General features: G+C 41.0%; 1 protein-coding gene across 1 annotated transcript in view; it reads right to left on the bottom strand.

The window, feature by feature from the left end:
* CACNA2D3 (calcium voltage-gated channel auxiliary subunit alpha2delta 3) overlaps positions 1–21,890 on the bottom strand; it is an 827,325-nt gene that overhangs the window by 587,036 nt on the left and 218,399 nt on the right. Inside the window, exon 4 of the mRNA XM_054729840.1 lies at positions 1,833–1,892. Coding sequence (XP_054585815.1) covers positions 1,833–1,892 — 60 coding nt within the window. The remainder of the gene's footprint in view (positions 1–1,832; positions 1,893–21,890) is intronic.

Genomic DNA, 21,890 nt, shown 5'->3' with positions numbered 1-21,890 from the left:
TTATAGTCTAAGTTGATATGAGATGAGTTTCTGTCATTTAGTACCAGAATATTCCAGAAAAGCCTTCAGGAACTCCTGAGGAGAGGAAGACAATTTCCCTTGGCAACACATTCAAGAGATCCTTACAATCGTCACACTTACAAAGGTGCTTCCTGATGCTTTCATTAAACCCGCCATGGCCACTCTAGAAAGTCCAGACCCTCTGAAGATCAGGCACACGGAAGTCAGTGTGGCCAGTAAATGGCCCTGGATCTTCCTGGAGCCTCCACATGATACGTGTATATTTGTAAATATTCCCTTTATTAAACTTTCCTCAGTTACCACAGTTGAGTGTTCATTGTTGTAGCTATAGGAAGCACGATGCTTCTTGCTATATTCAGCTGATTTCTCTGTTCTTTCTCTTGCAGCTCTGCTCAGAAACCTGGGCTGGCTTCCCCACCCTTCCCCAATGTTACCAACAGTGACTAGAACAGTTCCACCTCCTGCTGCAACTTCTTGTGCTTGGCTATATTACAGGCTCTATTTGCTTCATATGTTGGGGATTATGCCTAAAAATGAACCCCAGATAGTAGGTTTGACATTTTCTGCTTCCCCTCCGGACCTATTCATCACCCTCCTCCACCCAGTACAATGCCTCAGAAGGCTGAATCAAGTCAACTATACTGACAGTTGGATTCACCAATGGTGGGTACCAGCAAGAGATAAGAAGGCTAGAGATTATTGTTGGGGTATCTTTCCCAAAAACTGCCAGATCATCATGGCTGCACCCCTCTATCAAGTACCCTTTCCATATAGCTACTCTCCCTGGCTATTAGAAACCTCTCCGTCCCCTGGCTCCTTCAGACCAGGAGTGTGGCTTGACCTGGGGTACAACACTATAGCTTGTTGGTTTCATTTACCACACATTTGTAAATATTCCCTTTATTAAACTTTCCTCAATTACCACAGTTGAGTGTTCATTGTTTTACCCACAAGGCAAAAAGAAATCAATGTAGACAGTAATGATGACAAGAGGTAGACCCATGGGACAGAGATACAGCCAAAGCCTATCGTAGGTATCACTATCTTTTCTTTCTTCTGTCTTTATCTGTTTCATATACCACTATTTCCCAATTGTGACCACTAAAAGAATTATGTTCTATCAAAACACAGACTTAAGGATTCAGGTTTACTCCCTCTGTTTTTTCTAGAAGTAAGGAGAGGCTACACAACTCAGGAATGACAATACAGATAAAATTTCCTCTAGGAGAGACCCAAAGGAACCTCCACGTATTATTCAATTCACTGCCCCCTTCTACTATGTTTTCTCTCTACAAGACAACATCAAAAGCCTTCTCAACCAGACACAGAGTGCCATGATTAGATATGCGATTACTACAAGAAATTTATTAAGTGGATGTTCAAATCCCACATCTGTGAATGATTGAATTTTTAAATACAATTAAAAGTCAATTTAACATTAGATCCATCACAACATTCCTTTCAATAACTTAAGTCAAGGAAGTGTCTATATTCTGCTATCTATCTTATCAATTTACCATTAAGAGTTCTGGTGATTATTGTCAGTTGGCTGATTAACTCCCCCGGAATTGGGGAGGAATCCATCAAAATCTTGGTCATATGCATGAGCTTGTGTTATCCCACTGCAATTATCCTGGTGGACAATGGTTGAGGTTCCCTATCCTGCCTTATCAAAAAATAGGCACATTTATTCCAACTCAGTGTCATCCTCTCAAAGCCTTTCTTTCCCAGCCACTGAACCCTGGCATTCCTGGTACATTGAGTGCTCCTCCTTTGGCAGAAAACAATTAATTCTAACTATAATCACGTACCTGCAAGTCTGCATCGAATTCATGTTTCAGGTGTGCTTCTTCCGCAGCCTCCACCAGGCGCTGAAAAGATAGAAAGCCACAGGAAGGATTACAAGTGTGTCCTGGACCCCATTCCCACAATGTGAAAAGACCGAGCTTTCTCCGTTGCCCCCAAATGACAGAGTATATCAGGCTTCATTGTGACTGGTACCTTTACGCCCATGACACTGAAAATAGTAACATCAGTGTCAAAATCCAGCTTTTGCCTTCATTATTCAACCATAATTCTCCCAACAGATATTTATTGTTATGTGTGTATAAAGACACACATGTTCCACATCCACTTTTGTATAAAAGACACTGGCCCTTGAGGCAGATATGGACTCCAAAACCTACCTAGAAAGTACATTCCTTAGGCAGAGAGGGCCCCTAGTCAAGATTTATTGAACTGAATTGACTTCAATTCTAAATGGACTAACTTCCCCAATGCTTTGGAAAACACTACTTATTTTAATTGCCTGCCTCATTCAAGGTCAATTTTTTTCTGCACCCAGTTCCAGTATGTAATTATCAGGTGACAGTTATTTGAATATTATGGGACATCAATGCCATTTTGACAATCTTCATCCCAATAATAAAATCACTGAAATTAAATACACAATTATTCTTCTTGGCCAACTACTTCATATTCTTATGAAAACAACTTAATGAAATTCCATTTAACAATTATTCAACAACCAAAATCATTTTACTTTCATTTGAATTTGCCAGTAAGTTATTCCCCACCATGAAAATGCAAACGCGAAGATATTGCAGAAAACTCATTTGGTTAAATAATATTTCACTGAAATTTCATTGAACTAAGAGCAAAATCTTTTGATCCAAATAAAAATGCAACCATTTCTGTTTTTCCCATGGTTAATCTTGTAGCCTATATGCTACCTTTAACTTGCTTTCGCTTGACATAATACAGACCTGAATTTAAAAGGCCATGTTTCAAAAAAAAAAAAATAAAAAATGATGACATTGGTATTAAGCTCTAAATGATCACAAATCCAAAGACAAATGTTCCATGAATGATTATTAAATTGGACATAGAAATGAAGAGGCTGAATATGGCTGGGTAACCTTGGGCTCCAGTATAGAGCACTAAAGTCTTCTCTCTTCATAGGGGCAAACAAGGAAAGAGATAGGCCAGCCGAGACTGTGCTGTCGCAGACAGGAATCTGGGAGAGCTGGATAATCTGGCACCTCACACGCCCTGCAGATGGTCAGGAAGGGGCTTCTCCATCTCTGGTCCGTCGAAGAATAGGCCCCAAGAAGCAGGACAGGGCTGGCGACCGAAGAATGAGTTCTAACTCCAGCTGCGATGCAACACACTACCATTGTGAGATTTGGGGCAAGACCCTTCCCCTCTCTGGGTCGTTTCTTCACCTTATGCACATGAAAAGGTGACCCCGGAGCAGTGGTTCTCAAAGTGTAGTCCCCCATTGGCAGCATCAGTTTCACCTGAGAGCTTGTTAGAAATACACCTTCTCAGGCCCCCTCCAGTCCTGCAGAATTGAGAGCTCTGGGGGTGGGCCTGGAGGTCTGTGTTAACAAGCTCTCCCGGTGACTGATCCACTGGCTAAAAACACCACTGAGCCCAGATCGTACCTCACCCCTGATGCCTTGCTGAATGAGCTCCACCAGTCCTCCAAGGTGCCTCAACTCTCATTTATCTTTTCAAAACCTGGGTACATATGTATTTTCACCATATAACGTAAAGTACTTTATAGAAGAGAGGCATAAAATGGAGAGGATGAGAAACAGAGGAAAAGAAAATTAAGAGACACAGTCTACGTAGATTGGATATGTTGGCCCAAAGCTTACACTGGGTCAGCTTTCAATGGGTTGCGGTTTTCTTGGAATTGTCCCAGTCGATGAAGCTTGTCAGCCACCTGGGATCACAAGACACAATTTGCAAATGGATCGATGTGGACCCAGACAGATGAGTGACTGGCAGTGATATATCAAATCAATGTTTTCTTGAGAGCTTATTCTTTTAATCTTTGTAATAGATTTAAAATTTGTATGCATGTATCATAAAAATCAGTCACATATTGAATGTGTATAAATATTATGCATGTCTGAACATTTACATGATCTAAAAGTCATGCATTTTTATTATGTATTTACTTAAACACATAGAAGTTGTTTTTATCATGGTGCTTAAGCATTCTGAGAATCCAGAAATGTCCATGAAATGTACAAATGATCAAAAGATAGGAACAAATTAATTTCACAATGACTGAGACAGATAATATTGAAAAAAAAGTGAAGAATTGGAAATGTAGTAAAACACAAAAGCAGTATAGGACCAACAAATAAGAGAACAAGATGGAAATGATAGGCAAATAGAAATTATGACAGAGCATAGTATAAAATGCATTTCTTATATAATATTTTACGTATATTTGTGTGTTTGTATGTATATGTATATCATTCATACCATATAAAATGACCAAATATAACATATCATGAAATGTATTTCAATCACAAATACTACAATGCAAGGCATGTGGTATAAAGAGGTAACACACTGGAAACAATTCAATGAAATTGTACTAATCACTGAGATTAGCCAGAATACCACTCTCTGTGTGGAGCAGTGAGTACAAGAGACTCTGAACCCTTCTGGTCAGTTTAATGTTCATTTTCAAGTTAGGTTGCTGCATGCCTTCTTCATTTATCACAATCATATTTCTGATCACACTCACTGCAAAGCTTAGGAAATAAGATTCAGGAGAAGATAGTCAACTATACATATCGTTGTCCCATGTGAAACAAATAAGTACTTTGGAACAGAGCTATTTGAAAGGATATACCCTTCCTGCAATCAACCGTAGGGTTATCCCAACTGCACCCTGATGCCGGTGGGTGACAGGCTTATATTTTGTGAGAGAATTCTGGGGAAACCCCAAGAATAGGATCAGCTTTTGTGCACAATAGTAATGACAAGCAGGACATCAAGAACTGTGTACCTTTTGAAAGGAACAAAGGATTGTTTATCTTTCCTCTGAAACACTCGTATAAAAATAAAGGAGTTAAAAAATTGTATCTAAGAAGAAAATCATGTGTCATAAACTTGCCTAAAACAGACTTCTGGGGATAGAGGTTCCCCTGATAATAAAATAAAAATAAATTGAATTATCATTTTTAAAAATCAAGACACCCTGGCCAGGTAGCTCAGTCGGTCAGAGCATTGTCCCAATATGCCAAGGTTAAAGGTTCAATCCCTGGTCAGCGCACATACAAGAATCAACCAATGAATGCATAAATGAGCAGAACATTTCCTCTTTCTATAAAATCAATAATTTTTTTAAAAAATCAAGACAATTCAACTTCAACTCTGATGCTTGCCAGTAAATTAATAGCATAAAATGTCTCTTTCCTGCACAAATATTTCTATCATCTAATTCAAATTAAGTATGTTTTAAAAATAAGTTTAATTATCACCTGCAGGTACAAAAAATCAATTTAAATGTGCTAATATTTTAGTTATTATATAAAAAGCTGCCACTGAGCCTGAGGAAAACTGTTATTCTATTATATCTATTAGAAAGGCAGTGTGCTTTTAATAATAATAAGCTAATTTTTTCTTGCATGAATTCTCCTTTTGGATGTGCAGATGGGCTATAGAATTACGAGTGTGGTTTTTAATTAAAACTGAACACTGGAAATAAAAATGGCTTTAAAGACTAGTATTCAAAAGTGTGCTGTGAGGGAAGGAAAAACAAAAGTTTTACCCACAGCCCCTTTAATGCCAAATTCTCCCCTCTCCCTTTAATGCTGAAAAATTTCCTTATTCAATATAAATGTAATACACTGGAATATACACCCTGGAATTAGAACAAAGCACCTAAATGCACAATGTTGTAATTCACGAGTTGATGTACTTTTCATTGACTTTTATATTTCTAAATCACTCTTCCTTTTCAGTGAAATAAATATAAACAAAAGCTACCTTTATAAATAACAAATGCTAGAAGTCATGGACCATGGACAGTATTTATAGCTATGGTGAAGTCACCACTGCCTAGGGGACTAGCAGGGATATTAAAGCATTTCATTTAAAATCGCATCTTATCTCTTGTTCCAACAACCCCACATTATCCCTACAACACTACAGAATGCTGTCTTCCATCTCCTCTTCCAAAACACTGGGATAAAGACTAGAGTTAAAGACATCATAGAGGTCAAACTTCCTGTCGTGGTCCAGCAGGAGGAAATAGGACACCAGGTCAAAGTGAAAATTGAATCAGAAGAAGAAAATGATGTTTTGTTCTGTTTGTATTTCATCTTTTTGTTCCTGGTCATTCTGGCTTTCTAGGAGGAACGACGGGAAGATGCCATGAGCGTGGGAGGGGATGGAAAATGTCATCACACAGCCTCAGTGACCTACTGCTGGACTCCTACTGGTTCCATCAGGATGAGCAAATTGTGTACAAATGAGAAAAGTTTCAATAAATATCCCCAAAATCGGGGGGTTCATTATGGACGAAACTCTTAAAGCAAAACAAATATTAAAACAAAAAAAAGGACGTTTTTATTTCTCATGCTAAAGCTAAAAAGTATTGCTTTGTAAATGCTGTTATAATGGAATATTGGAAAATGCCAAAGCACTTAATATGTTTAATGGTTTTCATTGAATGTTTTGCAACAATACATTTAATACTCACATCAGGGTTTTTATTGCCATTTTTTTCTAGAATGAATACATAATTCTTTCTTAAATACTGTTTAAACTCCACTAAGAGGATAACCGGGAAAAATCTATAATCATTAACATGGATTTAAGCTGCATGATGATTAACTTGGAGACAGTTTTGAATTGTCATTAATACCAAATCAATAAGAGCTAAGTGTGAAGGAAAATAACCCAAAGGAGTGATCAAAGAGAAGTAACAATTTCCACCACAAGCATACCCAGTGTGGCATGTCGTCCTTCCCTCACACTGGATTTAGTGCCTTTTGTCATAAGGGCTAGCATTTAATGGAATGAGAGTTACAACACTGTGTACATGGGATTGATGCTCTCCTAGCACCAAGGTTCCTGGCACGCTTGACCTCTGAATGCTGACCATCTACAGAGGTGAGGACAGAGAACACCCATATCCTCTCTATAGTCACAGATTTCAAACTCAGTGGATCTTTAAAACAAAATGAAAAATCTCCATCCTCATTAAAATAAATATAAACACAGCACATCAGCACATCAAAAGATGTCTCCAGTCTGGGCAAAATGAGACTGATGTGTGCCCAGGACTAATTTCAAACACTCTTCTCTCGTATGAAGGTCAGGAAACAATAGTTTAAGAACCATTAAGCTCAAAAAAATAAAAAGTAAGATGTGAAAATTTACATTTTCATTTCTTCTGTCACTGAGGATAGAGTTTGTATCACTCTGTAACAGTGTAGATTAATCCTTGCTGCTTTTGTTGCTAGAGTTATTGAATGATGATTTCAATAATGTGGAACCTACCACCATGAGCCATGAAACAACAGGAGGTGGTTTCCAGAAGGGTGAGGGACAAGCACAAGGCAAGTAGCTATTTCATGTGAAGGGATGAATGACAAAGAACATCGGCAGTAGGTCAGGAAGCTCTCCAGAAGTGACATTTAGGCTGAGCCCTACAGGAGAATGGAGGTTCTTCCAGAAGGAAAGATGCTGACAGACTGTTCCAGTCCATGGAAACATTGTAAACACAGCTTTGGAGGCAAGAAACGTTCTGGAAAACAGCTGGACCTCAGAGACCTACACGGAGGCCACAGCCTTGGCTGGGTGACCATCAGGCAAGACCAGGGCAAAGGAATAACCTGGAGAGATGGACACAATTAGACAAGAAGAAATCCAATTAATTTTCCCCTCCTGCTCTGAAATGCTGAAACTGCCGGTAGAGTCCTATCTGAGAGCTTTAATGATATTTAGTAATCCTTCCTGATACAAGTGTTTTTACTTTGCAATTCCAATCGAAATGACCCATATAATTCACCAACTATCAAGATGATCGTTTCTTTAGAGAAAAACAACTTTTAAGGAGTCTCCATTATTTCTTTGTTCCTTCGAAAGAAATAAGCTTTGCTGCACACGAATGAACATTTTGTATAAAATGACCTTCTGCCTGAAAGCCACAAAGATTGCTTTGGCTTTAGAAATAGCAAACATTTCAAAGTGGATTAGAAAAGCTAATCTATGAAGTTTCCAGAGAAAGCAGGTAACAGAGCAATAGAGCAAACACATCTCTGTCTGGGTGGGAGCTCTCTTCCTCCCCTTCCTGTCTCTTTCAGATTACATGAGGCTACACCGGCCTTTGACAAGACAAACTAAGCCTGGAGTCCACATCAGAAGACACAATCACGATCAATACCAAATTATCTTTGTTTCCACCGGAGATACCAGTTATCAATTTGAGGTTGCTTAAATTAATACCTGTTATCAACATGAATGGCCTGTTTCCAAACCAAAGCCATCTGGCTCTACATCTGAGGCTGTAGTGGCCCGAAGTGCAGCATTTGCAAAGCTTCTGGAGATGGAAACAGCCGAACTTTGCTGAAAAGGCTGCCCAAGGGCCAAGGCAGCTGGGGAGGAGACAGGAAAAGAAGTCAACCTTGTCTTTCAGCCCAAGCAATTTTTCCCAGGGATGCAGCATTTTAAAGAATGGTCTTCTGCTTAGGTAACCCTCTGGGAATGGTTTAGGGTTGATTATCAAATCGAGGCTATTTAACCATACACCTTGGAAAGTCCGCTCAGGGCCCTTCAGTTCTGAGACAGCTGACCTAGTTCTTTTGTGGACAATGGAAACTGTCATTCATTTCCCAAGGGGACAGCTCAGGATGAACCAGACTCTGACATTATATCAGTTTGAGAATAAACATTTGTTTTACACACTGGAAACCATCTATCCCTGAGGGCTCTGACCATGGTGAACACAATTCTGTTCCAGCCCTTAATTAGATCCTTTCCAGCACCTCCTCAGAGGTTTGGACTGGAACCCGCAATGGCGGAGCTTTGAAGGTATGGTCCAACTACCTAAGGAAGATGGGACATCTGCCTACAGTAAGACAGGCAGGACAAAAAAAGGCACAGCCAAGGTAAGAGGATGATAGTCGGGGTGGGAAAGTCTGTCCTATGACAGTTTCCATTCCTGGTGGTAGTGACAGATGTCCATCACTTCCGTTCAATTTAGTTTAACACATACTTGTTGAGAACCTATGAAGTAACCAGAACAGCAACAAGAACTGAGTGGGACACCAGAGATCAATGACTTCATCTTGGCCTTCAAGAAGCTTTTGGTCTTTTAAGCATTATGGCCCAGTAGGACCAGACCCGTCTCCGAGCCCAAGGACAGGGCCTGAATCCTGGTCATCCAGCTCACTAGCTGCTCAACTCAGAATCTGTTCTCCTCTCTGGGCCTTGATGTTCTTATCTGATGAACTAAAAAAAAGATCTTCTTTAGTTGATCTTCTACATGTGAATTTGATGAGAACACACACAAAAAACATTTCCTCCAGTTCTGCACGAGTGTGAGATATTGTTGCGATGGGGCTGGGGGAGAGGCAAGGTTTTCAGGCACAGCACAGCTTGCCTGGAACAAGGAAACGTCAGAGTCTGTGCCTCCCACACTTGGCTCTCAGATGGGGAACTTGGAAGAACTCCTCAAGTTCACAGTTACACGGAGGTTATGTGAAAGTTAATTCTGCTGCCAAGGAAAGGACTCCAAGCCTGTGTTCTCAAACGCGAGGCTGAGCACCTGTTCCTTAAGGACTGGTTTTCAGAATCCAGCACTCTCTTTCTCAGCTTCAGCAACAAAATCTGTGATCAGTGAGGCTGAAAATGAACTGAGGCAAGGGCCTGTATCGAAAGGCTTGACTGATGTCCTCAGAATGCCACAGGCACAATGAGTAAGCTGTTTGCCAACACAAGCTCCTTTGATGGATGGCACTGTGAAACTTAGAGTGTGACAGGATGGTGAGTGTGGCAAGACCAGCGAGTGTAGCAGGCAGCTCCCAGCCCTTGGACCCCAATCACAGCCAGGAAAGGAAAAATATACCCTTCTCCTTGATCATGGAAAAATGAGGAACAATTTCCACGTCTATTCAGACTTTACCTACTCAGGATGGGCTTTTGTTTAAATCTGATGCAGGGAAAATGCTATTTTAATTTCCTTTTTATTACTTCCTTCTCTCTATGCCTCCAGACACTTGCTAGGCAACTTCAGTTTGGGAGGGAACATATCATGTTGGTCCAGAGAGCAGGCCCTGGGTCATACAACTTGACTAAATCTTGGCTCCAGCTACTTAATGAAAATAGTCTGGGAAAAATTTCTTAATACATAGTAAATGTCCATTAATGTCAAGATCTTATTATTGTGAATGGTGATGACATTGGTGATGATGATGATTAAGTATGTGAGAAGAATTATGCTAGAGGTTTGGGCCAGGAAGATGACCAACACATCCATAGTTTAGCTGGAAGGAGATGAAATTAGACAATGTGACATGGCCTATCCTAGGAGGTGACATAAGTTGATAATAGCACGCAATTATTGGGGTTCACACTTCCTATCCTAGTGCCAACTGTTTTAGTGATTCAGTCAATTAACCCAGTTAATCTTCACAAGTGTCTTATGAAGGAAAGCACAGATATCATCCCAACTTTACACATGGGGAAATCAAAGGGCAGAGAAGTTCAAGTGTTATGAAATCTCAAAGCAGAGAGCAGACAACTCTGCCAGGGCATGGGGCACCAGTGTGGGGAAGGTTTCATACATGATGCGACAGTGAGCCTGAGGTACAGGAGGAGTGGAAGTCAGCCAAGTGGCCCAGGGAAACTATGGGAGAATGAGCAGCAAAGGCTCCAAGGTAAGAGGAGCCTCATGTGTCTACAGAGTGGCAGGTGGTTTGAAAGGGGGAAGGTCAGTGGTGTTGAAGAAAAGGGTGCAAAAAGGCAGGCAAATGAAGTTCAGGTGAGCAAGGGCAATGAGCAAGGCTAAGGAATACTGTTTCTATGCACAATGGCGGTGAGGAGCTCAAGAGGTCTGATGGGGCATAAAAGCAACCGGATCAGTTCTGAAATTTAAGTCATCTTTTAGTTAATCTGGTAGCAGGGAAGGAGATAGACCTGAAACTTAGACAGACTGTAGCAGGGAAACCATTTGCTTTAATGCCACTTGTTCCACAAATATCTCAAGCCATCAGTGAGTCCTGTAGACCCTCTCTACAAAATATGCCCCATGTTTTACAACTTTTAGCATGACCTCCCCTGGAACAACCTCAATCAAAGCCATAGCTATCTCCCCCTGGAAACTCCAGCCTCCTAACAGGTCTTCAGTTTCTTCTTCAGGCCCTACAATCAATTCTTTACACAGTTGCCAGGCAGAGCCTTTTAGGAATAATTCTGCTATCATCGTTCCCCTGTTGAAACCCCTCAATCACTTCCCATTAATCATGACCATGACCCACAGGCCCTTCACAATCTGACCCTGCATCTCAGCTCCTCCTCCTCCCAGCCATCTTTCTGAATCCAGACCACCACATTCTTGTCTCTGTTACTATTGCTGTTCTCTTGGCCTAGAATGTTCCTTTCCTAGATCCTCATATGTTTGCCCACTCCTCATCATTCATTCTGCCACGCAAATGACTCCTTCTTAGAGATACAGTCAAGTCTCGGTTCTCAAATAATCTCCCATTTCGAATAATTTGGTTCTCAACCAAGTTGTTCAAGAAAAAAAGGGCTTGGTTGTTGAAGGAAACTTCAGTTCTTGACTTGACAACCCTTTTATGCTGATACATCAGCATGACAAAAAGCATCCCTCAGGCCACAAACAAAGGAGAAAAACCTCATGTGGTTAATATCTGAGGAAATTGTGTTGTGAATATTTTTGTGGGCTTTTTTTTTTTTTTTGTATGTGTGTGGGGTTTTTTGTTGTTGTTTTTTTGCTTTTGCTTTTGTTGCTGGCAAAATGGATGATTAGAACATAAAGAGGCCATCAAGAATGCTAATGTTGCTAAGGGTGTGAAAGAAACAATGATCAAAGGCAACTGAAGAGGTATAAAAATTGTTATTGATTTGTATAAACAAAAAGCAGTTAGCTGGTGACAGCATTTCAGAGGCAATGACATGTGAAAAAGCAAAGATGCTGCACAATGACTTCCTGAAAGACACCCCTGGAATGAGTGCTGAAAGTAATTCATTTAAGTAGGAGTTGGTTTGATAAATGTAAGGAAAGAAGTGTTTGTTTATAGATTACACAGTATATTAGACATGCACTGTATATAAGAAAGGTTAAAACAAGGAATCATTTGGAGGTCTGGAACGAATAAATTCAATTTACATTATTTCTAATGGGAAAAAATGATTCGGTTTTCAGGCAAATCACTTCTCAAACAGCCTTCCAGAACAAATTAAGTTTGAGAACCATGGCTCCACTGTGCAATCCCCACCCCAACTCCAATGAAATGGTGACTTGATTCATGCTAAAATGTCATACAGAACAGGGCCAATGCTCAAAATACAGCTGCGGAAAAATTAAATGTCTGTGAATCCTATTGAGTGAGTTCCAGGAACTGTGTTTGACTGGGAATATAAAGTTTATAAGAGTTCTAGGAACTGTGTTTGACTGGGAATATAGAGTTTATAAGATGCAACTCCTTCCTTTGAGGATGCTATAGTCTAGGGGGAGAAAGAGACAAACAGGCAACCACCACTCAATGTGACAAAGGTTCCAAGAGGAGGAAGCAAGGGATACTGTGGACATCCACTGAGAGGCCGACTAGACCAGGGGTACAAGAAGGCTTCTCATCTATGTTGAGACCTGAAAGCAAGAGCTAGCCCAGAAAACAAAGGAAAGACATTCCAGGATGCCAGTATCAGGCCCTAAGGCAAAAGAGTACATGATGCATCCAGGCAATTATAGCAGTTCAGTGTATGGAGGTATTTAGAGGATGGATTGACTGCATGGGGATGGAGGGTAGCAAGAAAGAAGGCCATAATGTTTTAAGTGGCTGAATATTATTGAAGTTATCTAGACTTTTAAAACTATCAAATGGCGATCCAAGGCAATAAAGAGAAAGACTGTAGAGAAGGCTTGCTAAAGCTATTTAGGAAAGAGAATTTACAAGACTCAGAGGCCAACAGGACCTAGAGAATGAGGGAGAAGGCAGAGTAATAGTCATAAGCTCTGGTGCTATTAGCCACTGCCCGGTACTGTGCCAGGAGATATCCAGGAATGGTCAGAGAGGGAGCTGGAGCTCAAAGAACATTTGAGAAAAGAAGGGTGGGCAGGAGTTGCAAAATATCACAGTAGGACTGAGTCACGCAATGATAGAAAGCTTGGTGATTAAGGGTTATGTTTGGGTGGAGGCTGCTGATCCTCACCACCATCTACAACGTCCCTTCTATGGCAGGTGCGACACCAATATTCTCCAGTCAAAGTGGTGGTCAAGTATGTGGGCATCTGCAGATGACAGATATCTTTTGCCAGTGCCATCCAGGTGCCCTCTTGGGAGTTACCCACTGGGCCTGCTGACAGCTGAGGCCATTAGTGGTGGCTCCCTGTGTCTGGGGCACTTCCCCAGTCTATGAACTGGGGCAGCAGCTTCCCTGACCCTCATGCCCCCAGTTCTTCTAATGATGAAGAAAGCTTTTAATTCAGTAGATTAAATCCCTGCCTACTTGGAATACGTAAAGGGTTTTATTTTTGTTTGTTTTGTTTTTCTGATCAAACATGACTGAGTGAGCCAAGAGGTGACTGTGTAAGATCATTTCAGAGCAGAGGTAGGAGCAGGGGTCAAAATGCAGGGAGCAGAGAAATCAGAGTGAGGGAAGTTTGGGGAAATAAATCTAGACCCCTATAAAAAAAAAAAAAAAACAACTTAGAAAAAAGGAGGGAGAGGAGGAAAGTTAAGGAAGGCTTTAAGATGAAAACATGCCACTTAACGAAAGCAGTAATAAGAACTCTCCTTGGAAGCTGCCTGAAGACCCAGCTCGGATAGCTCTAGGACCCTTCCTGGGAGCCAGAAAGCCAATGGGCCCAGGCCTCCAATTCACAGGGCCTGCGAGTTAGAGTCTCCACATTGTCTCCTAAAGAGGTTATAGGTATAATCACAGAGAAACCATGGCACTGGAAGGAGGCCTTGTTTAAAGTTGCATCCCTTTCCTGGACTACACGGCCCATGCCACAAGATCATTTTTCTTTACTGTATTCTTAATTTTCCTGGAAAGAGCCCAATTATATTGTTTACGTACTCTTTACCAAAAGGCAGCAATTTGTGAGTGTAAATATTTACTTATGTATTCATTAATTTTTTTTATTTTTAATCCTCACCCAAGGATATGATTCTATAAAGGGTCGGGGGGGGGGGGAGAGAGAGAGAGAAAATGGGAAGGGGAGGGGAGGGGAGGGGAGGGGAGGGGAGGGGAGGGGAGGGGAGGGGAGGGGAGGGGAGGGGAGGGAAGAGGAGAGGAGAGGAGAGGAGAGGAGAGGAGAGGAGAGGAGAGGAGAGGAGAGGAGAGGAGAGGAGAGGAGAGGAGAGGAGAGGAGAGGAGAGGAGAGGAGAGGAGAAGATTGATTGGTGGCCTTCCTTAAATTCCCATAAGTTAGGTATGTGCCCTGACCCAGAATCAAATCTGCAACCTTTTGGTGCACCAGATGATGCTCCAACCAACCGAGCCACTGGCCAGGGCTGTTAATGTAAATATTTAAAATATACAACAATTTTCAACTGTGTTTGTCATTTCTTCATTTCAGAACATACTGGGATCCTTGAAAAACAAAAAATCCAAATGTCCTGGGTCACATATACCTTTTGAAGGACCCTGGGAAATAGGACCAAGCTGGCTTTTACTCCTCTAAGACAGCAATTTCCAACCTTTTTCATCTCACAGAACTGCAAACTAATTACTAAAGTTCTGTGGCACACCAAAAATTACATATTTTGCAGATCTGACAAAAAAATAGGAATAATTTTGGCTCATTCACACCAGACAGCTATTGTTGTGTTGGCTGTTGTCATTTTTTTTCATTTGACAATCTAAGGGACAAAAGTGAGTGCATGTTTTAAAATTTCTTGCAGCACACCAGTGTGCTGTGGCCTACCAATTGAAAATCACTGCTCTAAGATAAAGTCAATCACATGTACTTGGTGTGAAGCTTATTTCCAATTAAACCAATAATAATCTATATATATAAAAGCCTAAGCAACCTTTCAACCGTTCGACCGGTAGCTATGATGTGCAATGACCACCAGGGGGCAGACACTCAACGCACAGGCATGGAACCATGGAACAGACTGATGAATCTCAGAGAGAATGGGAAAAAGGTGAGGGCGAGAAGAGATTAACCAAAGATTTTATATGCATACTCGAGGCCTGGTGCATGGATTTGTGCACCGGTGGGGTCCCTCGGCCTGGCCTGTGGGGATTGGGCCAAAACCAGCAGTCTGACATCCCCCCAAGGGTCCTGGATTGCAAGAGGGCACAGGCCAGGCTAAGGGATCCCACCAGTGTACGAATCCATGCACCAGGTCTCTAGTAATAATAATAAATAAGACTGTTCCCAGAATCTTGGTCCCCACACAGTTTACACAAGTTCTTTGTTCAATGTCCTCAGAATAGGCCTTCTTCCCACAACAAATAAATAAATTCCTGAAGCTAGCAATCTGAATCTTGCTGACACTTTCAAGAAAAATGGCAGCTTCAACTCAAAACATGGGCAGTAAGGGGACCAGCCCTCATGACATAATATTTTGTGCATGAGCTCTTGAGTCCACAGGTTGCTGAGTTAACCAAGGGGCTGGTTCTGAAGGAAGAGTGTGTGCCTTAAACTCATCTTTTTATTATTTTCCTGTTTCTCATACATGCCTTCCTCTTGCATTCAAGAAATGACATTTTTATCCTCTGGAACCAGACTTAACATTTTTACATTTCCAAGGATGAGAAGCTAGCTTAATGGATAAACTGCCTGTCCCTTTTTTAATGCCCAGGTAATGAACTAAATTACATAGAAGGTTTGAATTTTGATGGAAAGTTATTCATAGGCTTTATTCTCTCAGCTTCAACTCTTTCTCCTCTGTCAACTCTTAATTATAACTTTATTTCAAAATGACAATGTAATAAGCAGATATATGAACACATGCTAGTGGTAAAAGACTTATGGATTTTTTTTTTTTTAACAAAGCGAAGGCAGAGCTAATGAAAGACTAAATCCATTTTGCTTAAAAGTAAACCAGAGCAAAAACGTAACTTCCCTCTGGCCTCTATGCAGTGTCTCATTTGTGCGCCTGCTCTGTACATTCATCTCGTTTTGCTCTCACATCCTCCTTACTGCAGGTTGGAGTCCTGTACCTTCCCGATGCTCTTACAGGACCAAACAAAACGGAGTCCTCATTTCAGCAAAATGCACGGACATTCCTCGTTCCCCCTTCTGTGAACACCCACACCCTTCTTTTACTGTGAAATAGACTCGGAGAAGTGGTAAATTTCCACTCTGTGAATCAAAAGCAGTTGAATATCAGCAATACTACATATGAGCAAACTCATAACATTTATTTGGACTTTAATGGTGTTTAAGTTCCCTTTAATATTACAAAGTCACTAAAAGATTTTGAGCCAATTAAGAGTCCTAGGAAGGCCCAGGCCAGTCTGGCTCAGTGGTTGGAGCATCGGCCCATGGACCGAAGGGTCACGGGTTCTATACCTGGTCGGGGCACGCGCAAGAGGCAACCAGCCCACGACCCCACTGCACACATGAGATTCTTGAAGTGAACCAGCGACAGAGTTATGGGGATGAGACCACAGATGCCAACGTGGATCGTTCCGGAGTGACACAGGCCCTTGAAACCACAGCCACTGGCAGCTCTCAACTGGTCCTGAAGAGAAGATACTAATCCAACATGCAAATAAACTGAGGCTGTGATGTCTTAACTGAAGCCTGCCTGCCGTGCTATGCTTTAAAACCAGGTGTAAAATGAGGGGCAAAGGGACTAGACTGGAGGAAGTTATGCATCCTTAGATCTTTTGCATTGTGTCGGAAAGTATGCCTGCCACCCATTCATCTACAGACTGAGGAGAAAAGCGAAAAGGAGATGGATGTTCTGGTGACAACTTTCTTCCTGTCCCCAAAACAGGGATGAAAATCTACCTTTGAAGAAAAAACAACAACAATCTGAAGGCTGATGATTGCCTAACTGCCAATCTGTCCTCCCTTCGGGCCAGGAGACACATAGAGAACTCCCTGTCTCCGTCTCCATGGCAACAGGAGGTGGGACAAGAATCAAGACCAAACATTTACTTTTGATGTGCTGGGAGAGCAGCAGCCTTACGTGTCTGACAGCAGCTCCTCAGCAGCATCTTTTAGGTCAAGTCCCACTCTACCCCCAGGAGGAACCAAGCACAATCAACTCCGTAGCAACAGAACAGGCTAGCAGGGACATAGGCAGCAATCAAGGGAAGCAATGTGTTGGATCCATCAGGTAAGCATGAATTATAAAACAAGGGGACACGGCAGAGAGTGAGGGGACGTGCATGTTTGGGTGGTCAGGAAAGGAATCCCTACCTCTAAAAACAAGCAAGAGGCCAGAGAAGTTCTGATCTGGAGGAAGAGCTTTCTGAGAAGTACAAGTGCAAAGGCCCTGAGGTGCTGGCTTCTGGGAGCAAACACAGGTCTCCCGACGGCATCTGGTGCCCTTGGTCTAGGTTTGCTATGACAGTTCTGGGTTATTTAGACTTTAGAAGGATAAAATGAAACATGTATCACATATTCATTACAGAGCATCCCTAGTGAGGGCTAGGGCAGCACTCCATAATCAAATACTCTATTTCTGTAGTAAGACATGTGATTATTCATGCTAATTAAAATAAATTTTATACATATTATACATATGTCGGCTTAGGTTAGGCTTTTTCATTAAATGATTTATGAAAAAAATTTCAATTTTTGGAGCTTTCTAGGTTTCAAAATTATGGAATGGGCTTATGAACCTACTGGGGCTTGAAAAAAATGAAACTGAAAGAAGTTTCTCAATTTTATGTTTATTAGTCACAAGGTTTTCTCAGCCCTTTGGCTCAGCTACCGCCCGGGCCCGCAAGTCACAAAGTGAAGTGAGTGAGGATAGATCGAATACCTGGCAGCGGGAGGCGTCATCCTGAAGTGATGAGGATGCACACACTGCGATGTGCACCAGTCACCACATTGCAGTGACACATGCACAACCCGGAATTCTACTAAAGCCGCTGAATTCTACACTGAAAATGGTGACTTGTATTGACGTTAAATGTCAATAAAGTTGTTAGAAAAAATATCAATGGGAGAAACTCAGGAATGTGAATTAATGGATCCGTTTTTCAAATGCAGAAATTACACCTACGGGTAATGTGATCCTATTTTATCACAGTAAACGTATTCCAAGTGCTGTGAAATGACAAAGCCACTTTGGAAAACAGTCTGGCAGTTTCTCCAAAGGTTAAACATGTGAACTAGTAATTTCACTCCTAGGTATACACATAAGAAAAAGAAAAATCTATGTCCACACAAAAACTTACACACAAATGTTCGTAGCTGTGTTAGCCATAATAGCTAAAAGTGGAAACAACCAAATGCTCGGCCACATGAATGGATAAACAAATTGTGGTATATCCATGCAATGGAGCATTGTTAGGCAATCAAAGGAATGAAGTGCTGATACACACTACACCGTGGGTGAAACTTGAGAACATTATATTAAATGCAAGGAATCAGTCACAAAAGACCAACCTTACACGATTTTGTGTACATGAAACATCCAAAGAGGCAAATCCATAGAAACAGAAAGATTAGTGAATGTCTAGGGATGGGGACCATGATGAAATTTAGGGTTAATGGCTAAAGGTATTGGGTTTCTTGTGGGAGTGATGAAAATATTCTGAAGTCAATTGTTATGATGATTGCACAATTGTAAATATACTAAAACCCACTGAATTGCATTCTTTATGTGGGTAAATTATATGATATGTAAATTATATTTTGATAAAACTGTTATCCCCAAAAAAGTGTCTTTGTTAATTAGGGTAAAATTAAATATATATCGTTGTCTCCTGTTTCTCAAAGCATGCAGTGACTCAGCGGTACCAATTCGCATGTGCATCCTGCCTTCCCAGCGTGACCTGGACCACCAATCACCAACAACAGAGGGAAGTCCTATCTCCCACCGGTGAGACCAGGAAAGTCTGTGCCGAGATTTAAATCTGCTTTACAGACTTACTTGGTTCTTAATTAAGATCTTTTATGCACCTTTAGCACAACAACCCATTTCAGATTAACTAGCAAAATTACTGGCATTTGCAAATAGCTGTGATTAAAAACACTAAATAAATATTACTGAGGTAATGTAAGTTAAATATATTAACCTGATCCTGAGAAGTGCTTTGTATTGTCAACATTCAACTACTAGAGTCTAAGAATTAGGACTCGGAGATTATTCTAGCAGAATTTGAGGTCAATCCAGAGCTAATAAAATAGTGCTAATTAAAATCTTTCTCACTCCTTGGGAAAGGAAACACCACATGGAGGAAAAGTATGGATTTGCCATATTTTGAAAGGCTTATTACAGTGTGTTACTATTCATTTTTACCCCACCACATTCCACAAAGATTTTCCCATTGTTTGTGTGCTACATCAAGAAAAAAAAAATACCCTCAATTATTAAACTAATTAAGAACATCAGATCTTTATTTAATTTTTATTTTTTTTTAATCTTTATCGTTGAACATATTACATATGTCCCCTTGTTTCCACCATTGACTTCTTCTAGCCTGCCTCCACCTCCACCCCAGGCCTTCACCACCCTATTGTCTGTGTCCATGGGTTACACATATATGCATCCAAGTTCTTTGGTTGATCTCTTCCCACCACCCACCCACCCACCTTTCCTTGCCTTCCCTCTGAGATTCCAAAGTCTGTTCTATGCTTCTATGTGTCTGGATAAATTTTGCTCATCAATTTATTTTGTTCATTCTACATGTGAGTGAGATCAGGAACATCTGATCTTAAGAGGCATGAAACCAATTAGTTAACAAATATTTATTAAGTGTCCACTATATACAAAGAATGTGGCCTGGCACAGAAGAGAGGTACAAAATACTTAAGACAGTCTCTGCCCCCTAGGAATGTGCAGTGACCTCCAGCAATAATAATGAATTACTACCCCTGATGCTGTTCGCCAATTTTTAATTAAGGCATCCAGTTAATAGGAGGGTTAAGAGTTGATGAAGGATGACTTCCCACTACTGAGGCCAGGAAGAGAGGAGAGGCAGAATTTGAACTAACCTTAAAAGGTGCCTAAGACTTAGTCCCGACTTGTCCCACCACCAGCTGCTTGGAGCAGAAGGTACTTCATGGAATGCCATGCAGAAGGCTCCCCAGCACAGCCACGGCTCCTCATCACTGTCAAGTCTAATCACAGCCATCAATAATGAACGTAGTCCTATTCTGTACTGTTATTTAAAAAAATGTTTTGTGTCATTAAATTATTTTACAAGTTTTTTTTTTAAAAAAACAATGTTCCTTAAGCCTTGGGGGAGGGAGAGAAGACAACCTTTTCAATGATCTGGCATAGCCCTAAGATAATGATGTTATATGTATACATATGTGTGATTATTTCTATGATGTTAATTAAGCTTTCACGATTAGGGAAGGAAACTAAGCAGGGTAATTAACACAGAAAGAAGAGTATGTTAAAAGGGAACCAGGCCCCCAAATATTAGCTTGCTTCAGAACACACATGATGATTAGTAAACTTGTTATGTCATATATGCCAATTATATTCTAAAAATTAAAATGTATGTGCACCAGAAGAGATCAGTGACTTACCTGGGCTTTCTTTCCCTCTCTGGATCTCTCAGAAGTTAAGTTCAACCATTATTTATTAAGCAAAGATTAACAATACATAGTCCTTCCTCTTGAAGATTGCACAAAATAGTAAAAGAGGAAAATATGCAATCAAACAACCACTGTTTGATGTGATGAATGTTATAGGTAACTCAGATGTGGTTACTTCAAATAAGTATTTAAATGATAACTGTTAATAAGTCAAAACAAGAATATCAACTTGTGCCTACGTGTTCTGTGTAACAAAATTTTGCACCTTGTATAATTTCCCTCATTTACCAATACATCTTTAAGACAACCCACTTAATTGATGCTGTTTAATAAATCATAGTTTTTAACTTACAGGTACTCAATGAAAACCATCAATAGTACATCCCACTTTGCTGATAACTAATATTATAAGCAACAGCCAGGCAGTGGATGCTGAATCACCTGACAGACCAATACAGAGGTCAAGGTGGGCAGGCATCTCAACCATGCAGATGGCAGGGAACATTTTACAAGCTCAAGGCCAAAAGTGTGTTGTAAAGTCCAAAAGGGCCAATAGGAACCTGACCCAGGACATTGGGAAAACCACGATGATGAGGTAAGACCCTGGTCCAGTTAAGGCAAGTGTAATGTGGGGAGACCGGCTGGCAAGGTTCATCTAAAAAGGAGCTACTACAAAACTCAGTTGAGCTCTTGTAGGCACCGAGTTAAGGGACAGAGTTGTGGTCAGGGCTCTTGCCCTAACTCCCTGGGTCTGTGTTTTGACCCTTCTTGAATGGGTTGCATTCCTCAGGAACCTTTACTCTGAACTTGAACTAGGGACTTTAGACAGCTGCTTCTTGTGATCCAGTGATGGGTGGTCAGAACCAGACTCTTCAGCTTCCCTTTCTCTAATGGCTGGCTCTCAGCAAGGCCACTTGGGCCTGGAAACAATGTCCCCAGGGACAATATGGTGAGACCACCTCAAACAAGGTATGGGCCCTTGAGTACTGATGGCCAGAGAATCCCAGTGCCCACAGCGGGTTGGGAGCGGAGCTGACATTCATAGAAGTTCTCTGCCCTTTGGTAATTTAATTGTCTTCAAAGAAATGTCTTCCTTGGTGGAGGATCAAGTAAGTGAGTGCACTGAACAACATTTAATAGGAGTAAAAAAAAAACCACCAACTCTAAGCAATCTGAGTGGACA

This window comes from Eptesicus fuscus, chromosome 18 (assembly GCF_027574615.1).
Source record: "Eptesicus fuscus isolate TK198812 chromosome 18, DD_ASM_mEF_20220401, whole genome shotgun sequence".
Taxonomy (NCBI): Eukaryota; Metazoa; Chordata; class Mammalia; order Chiroptera; family Vespertilionidae; genus Eptesicus; species Eptesicus fuscus.
The sequence above is the reverse complement of the archived record's forward strand: the minus strand, read 5'-3'. Positions and strand labels throughout refer to the sequence as shown.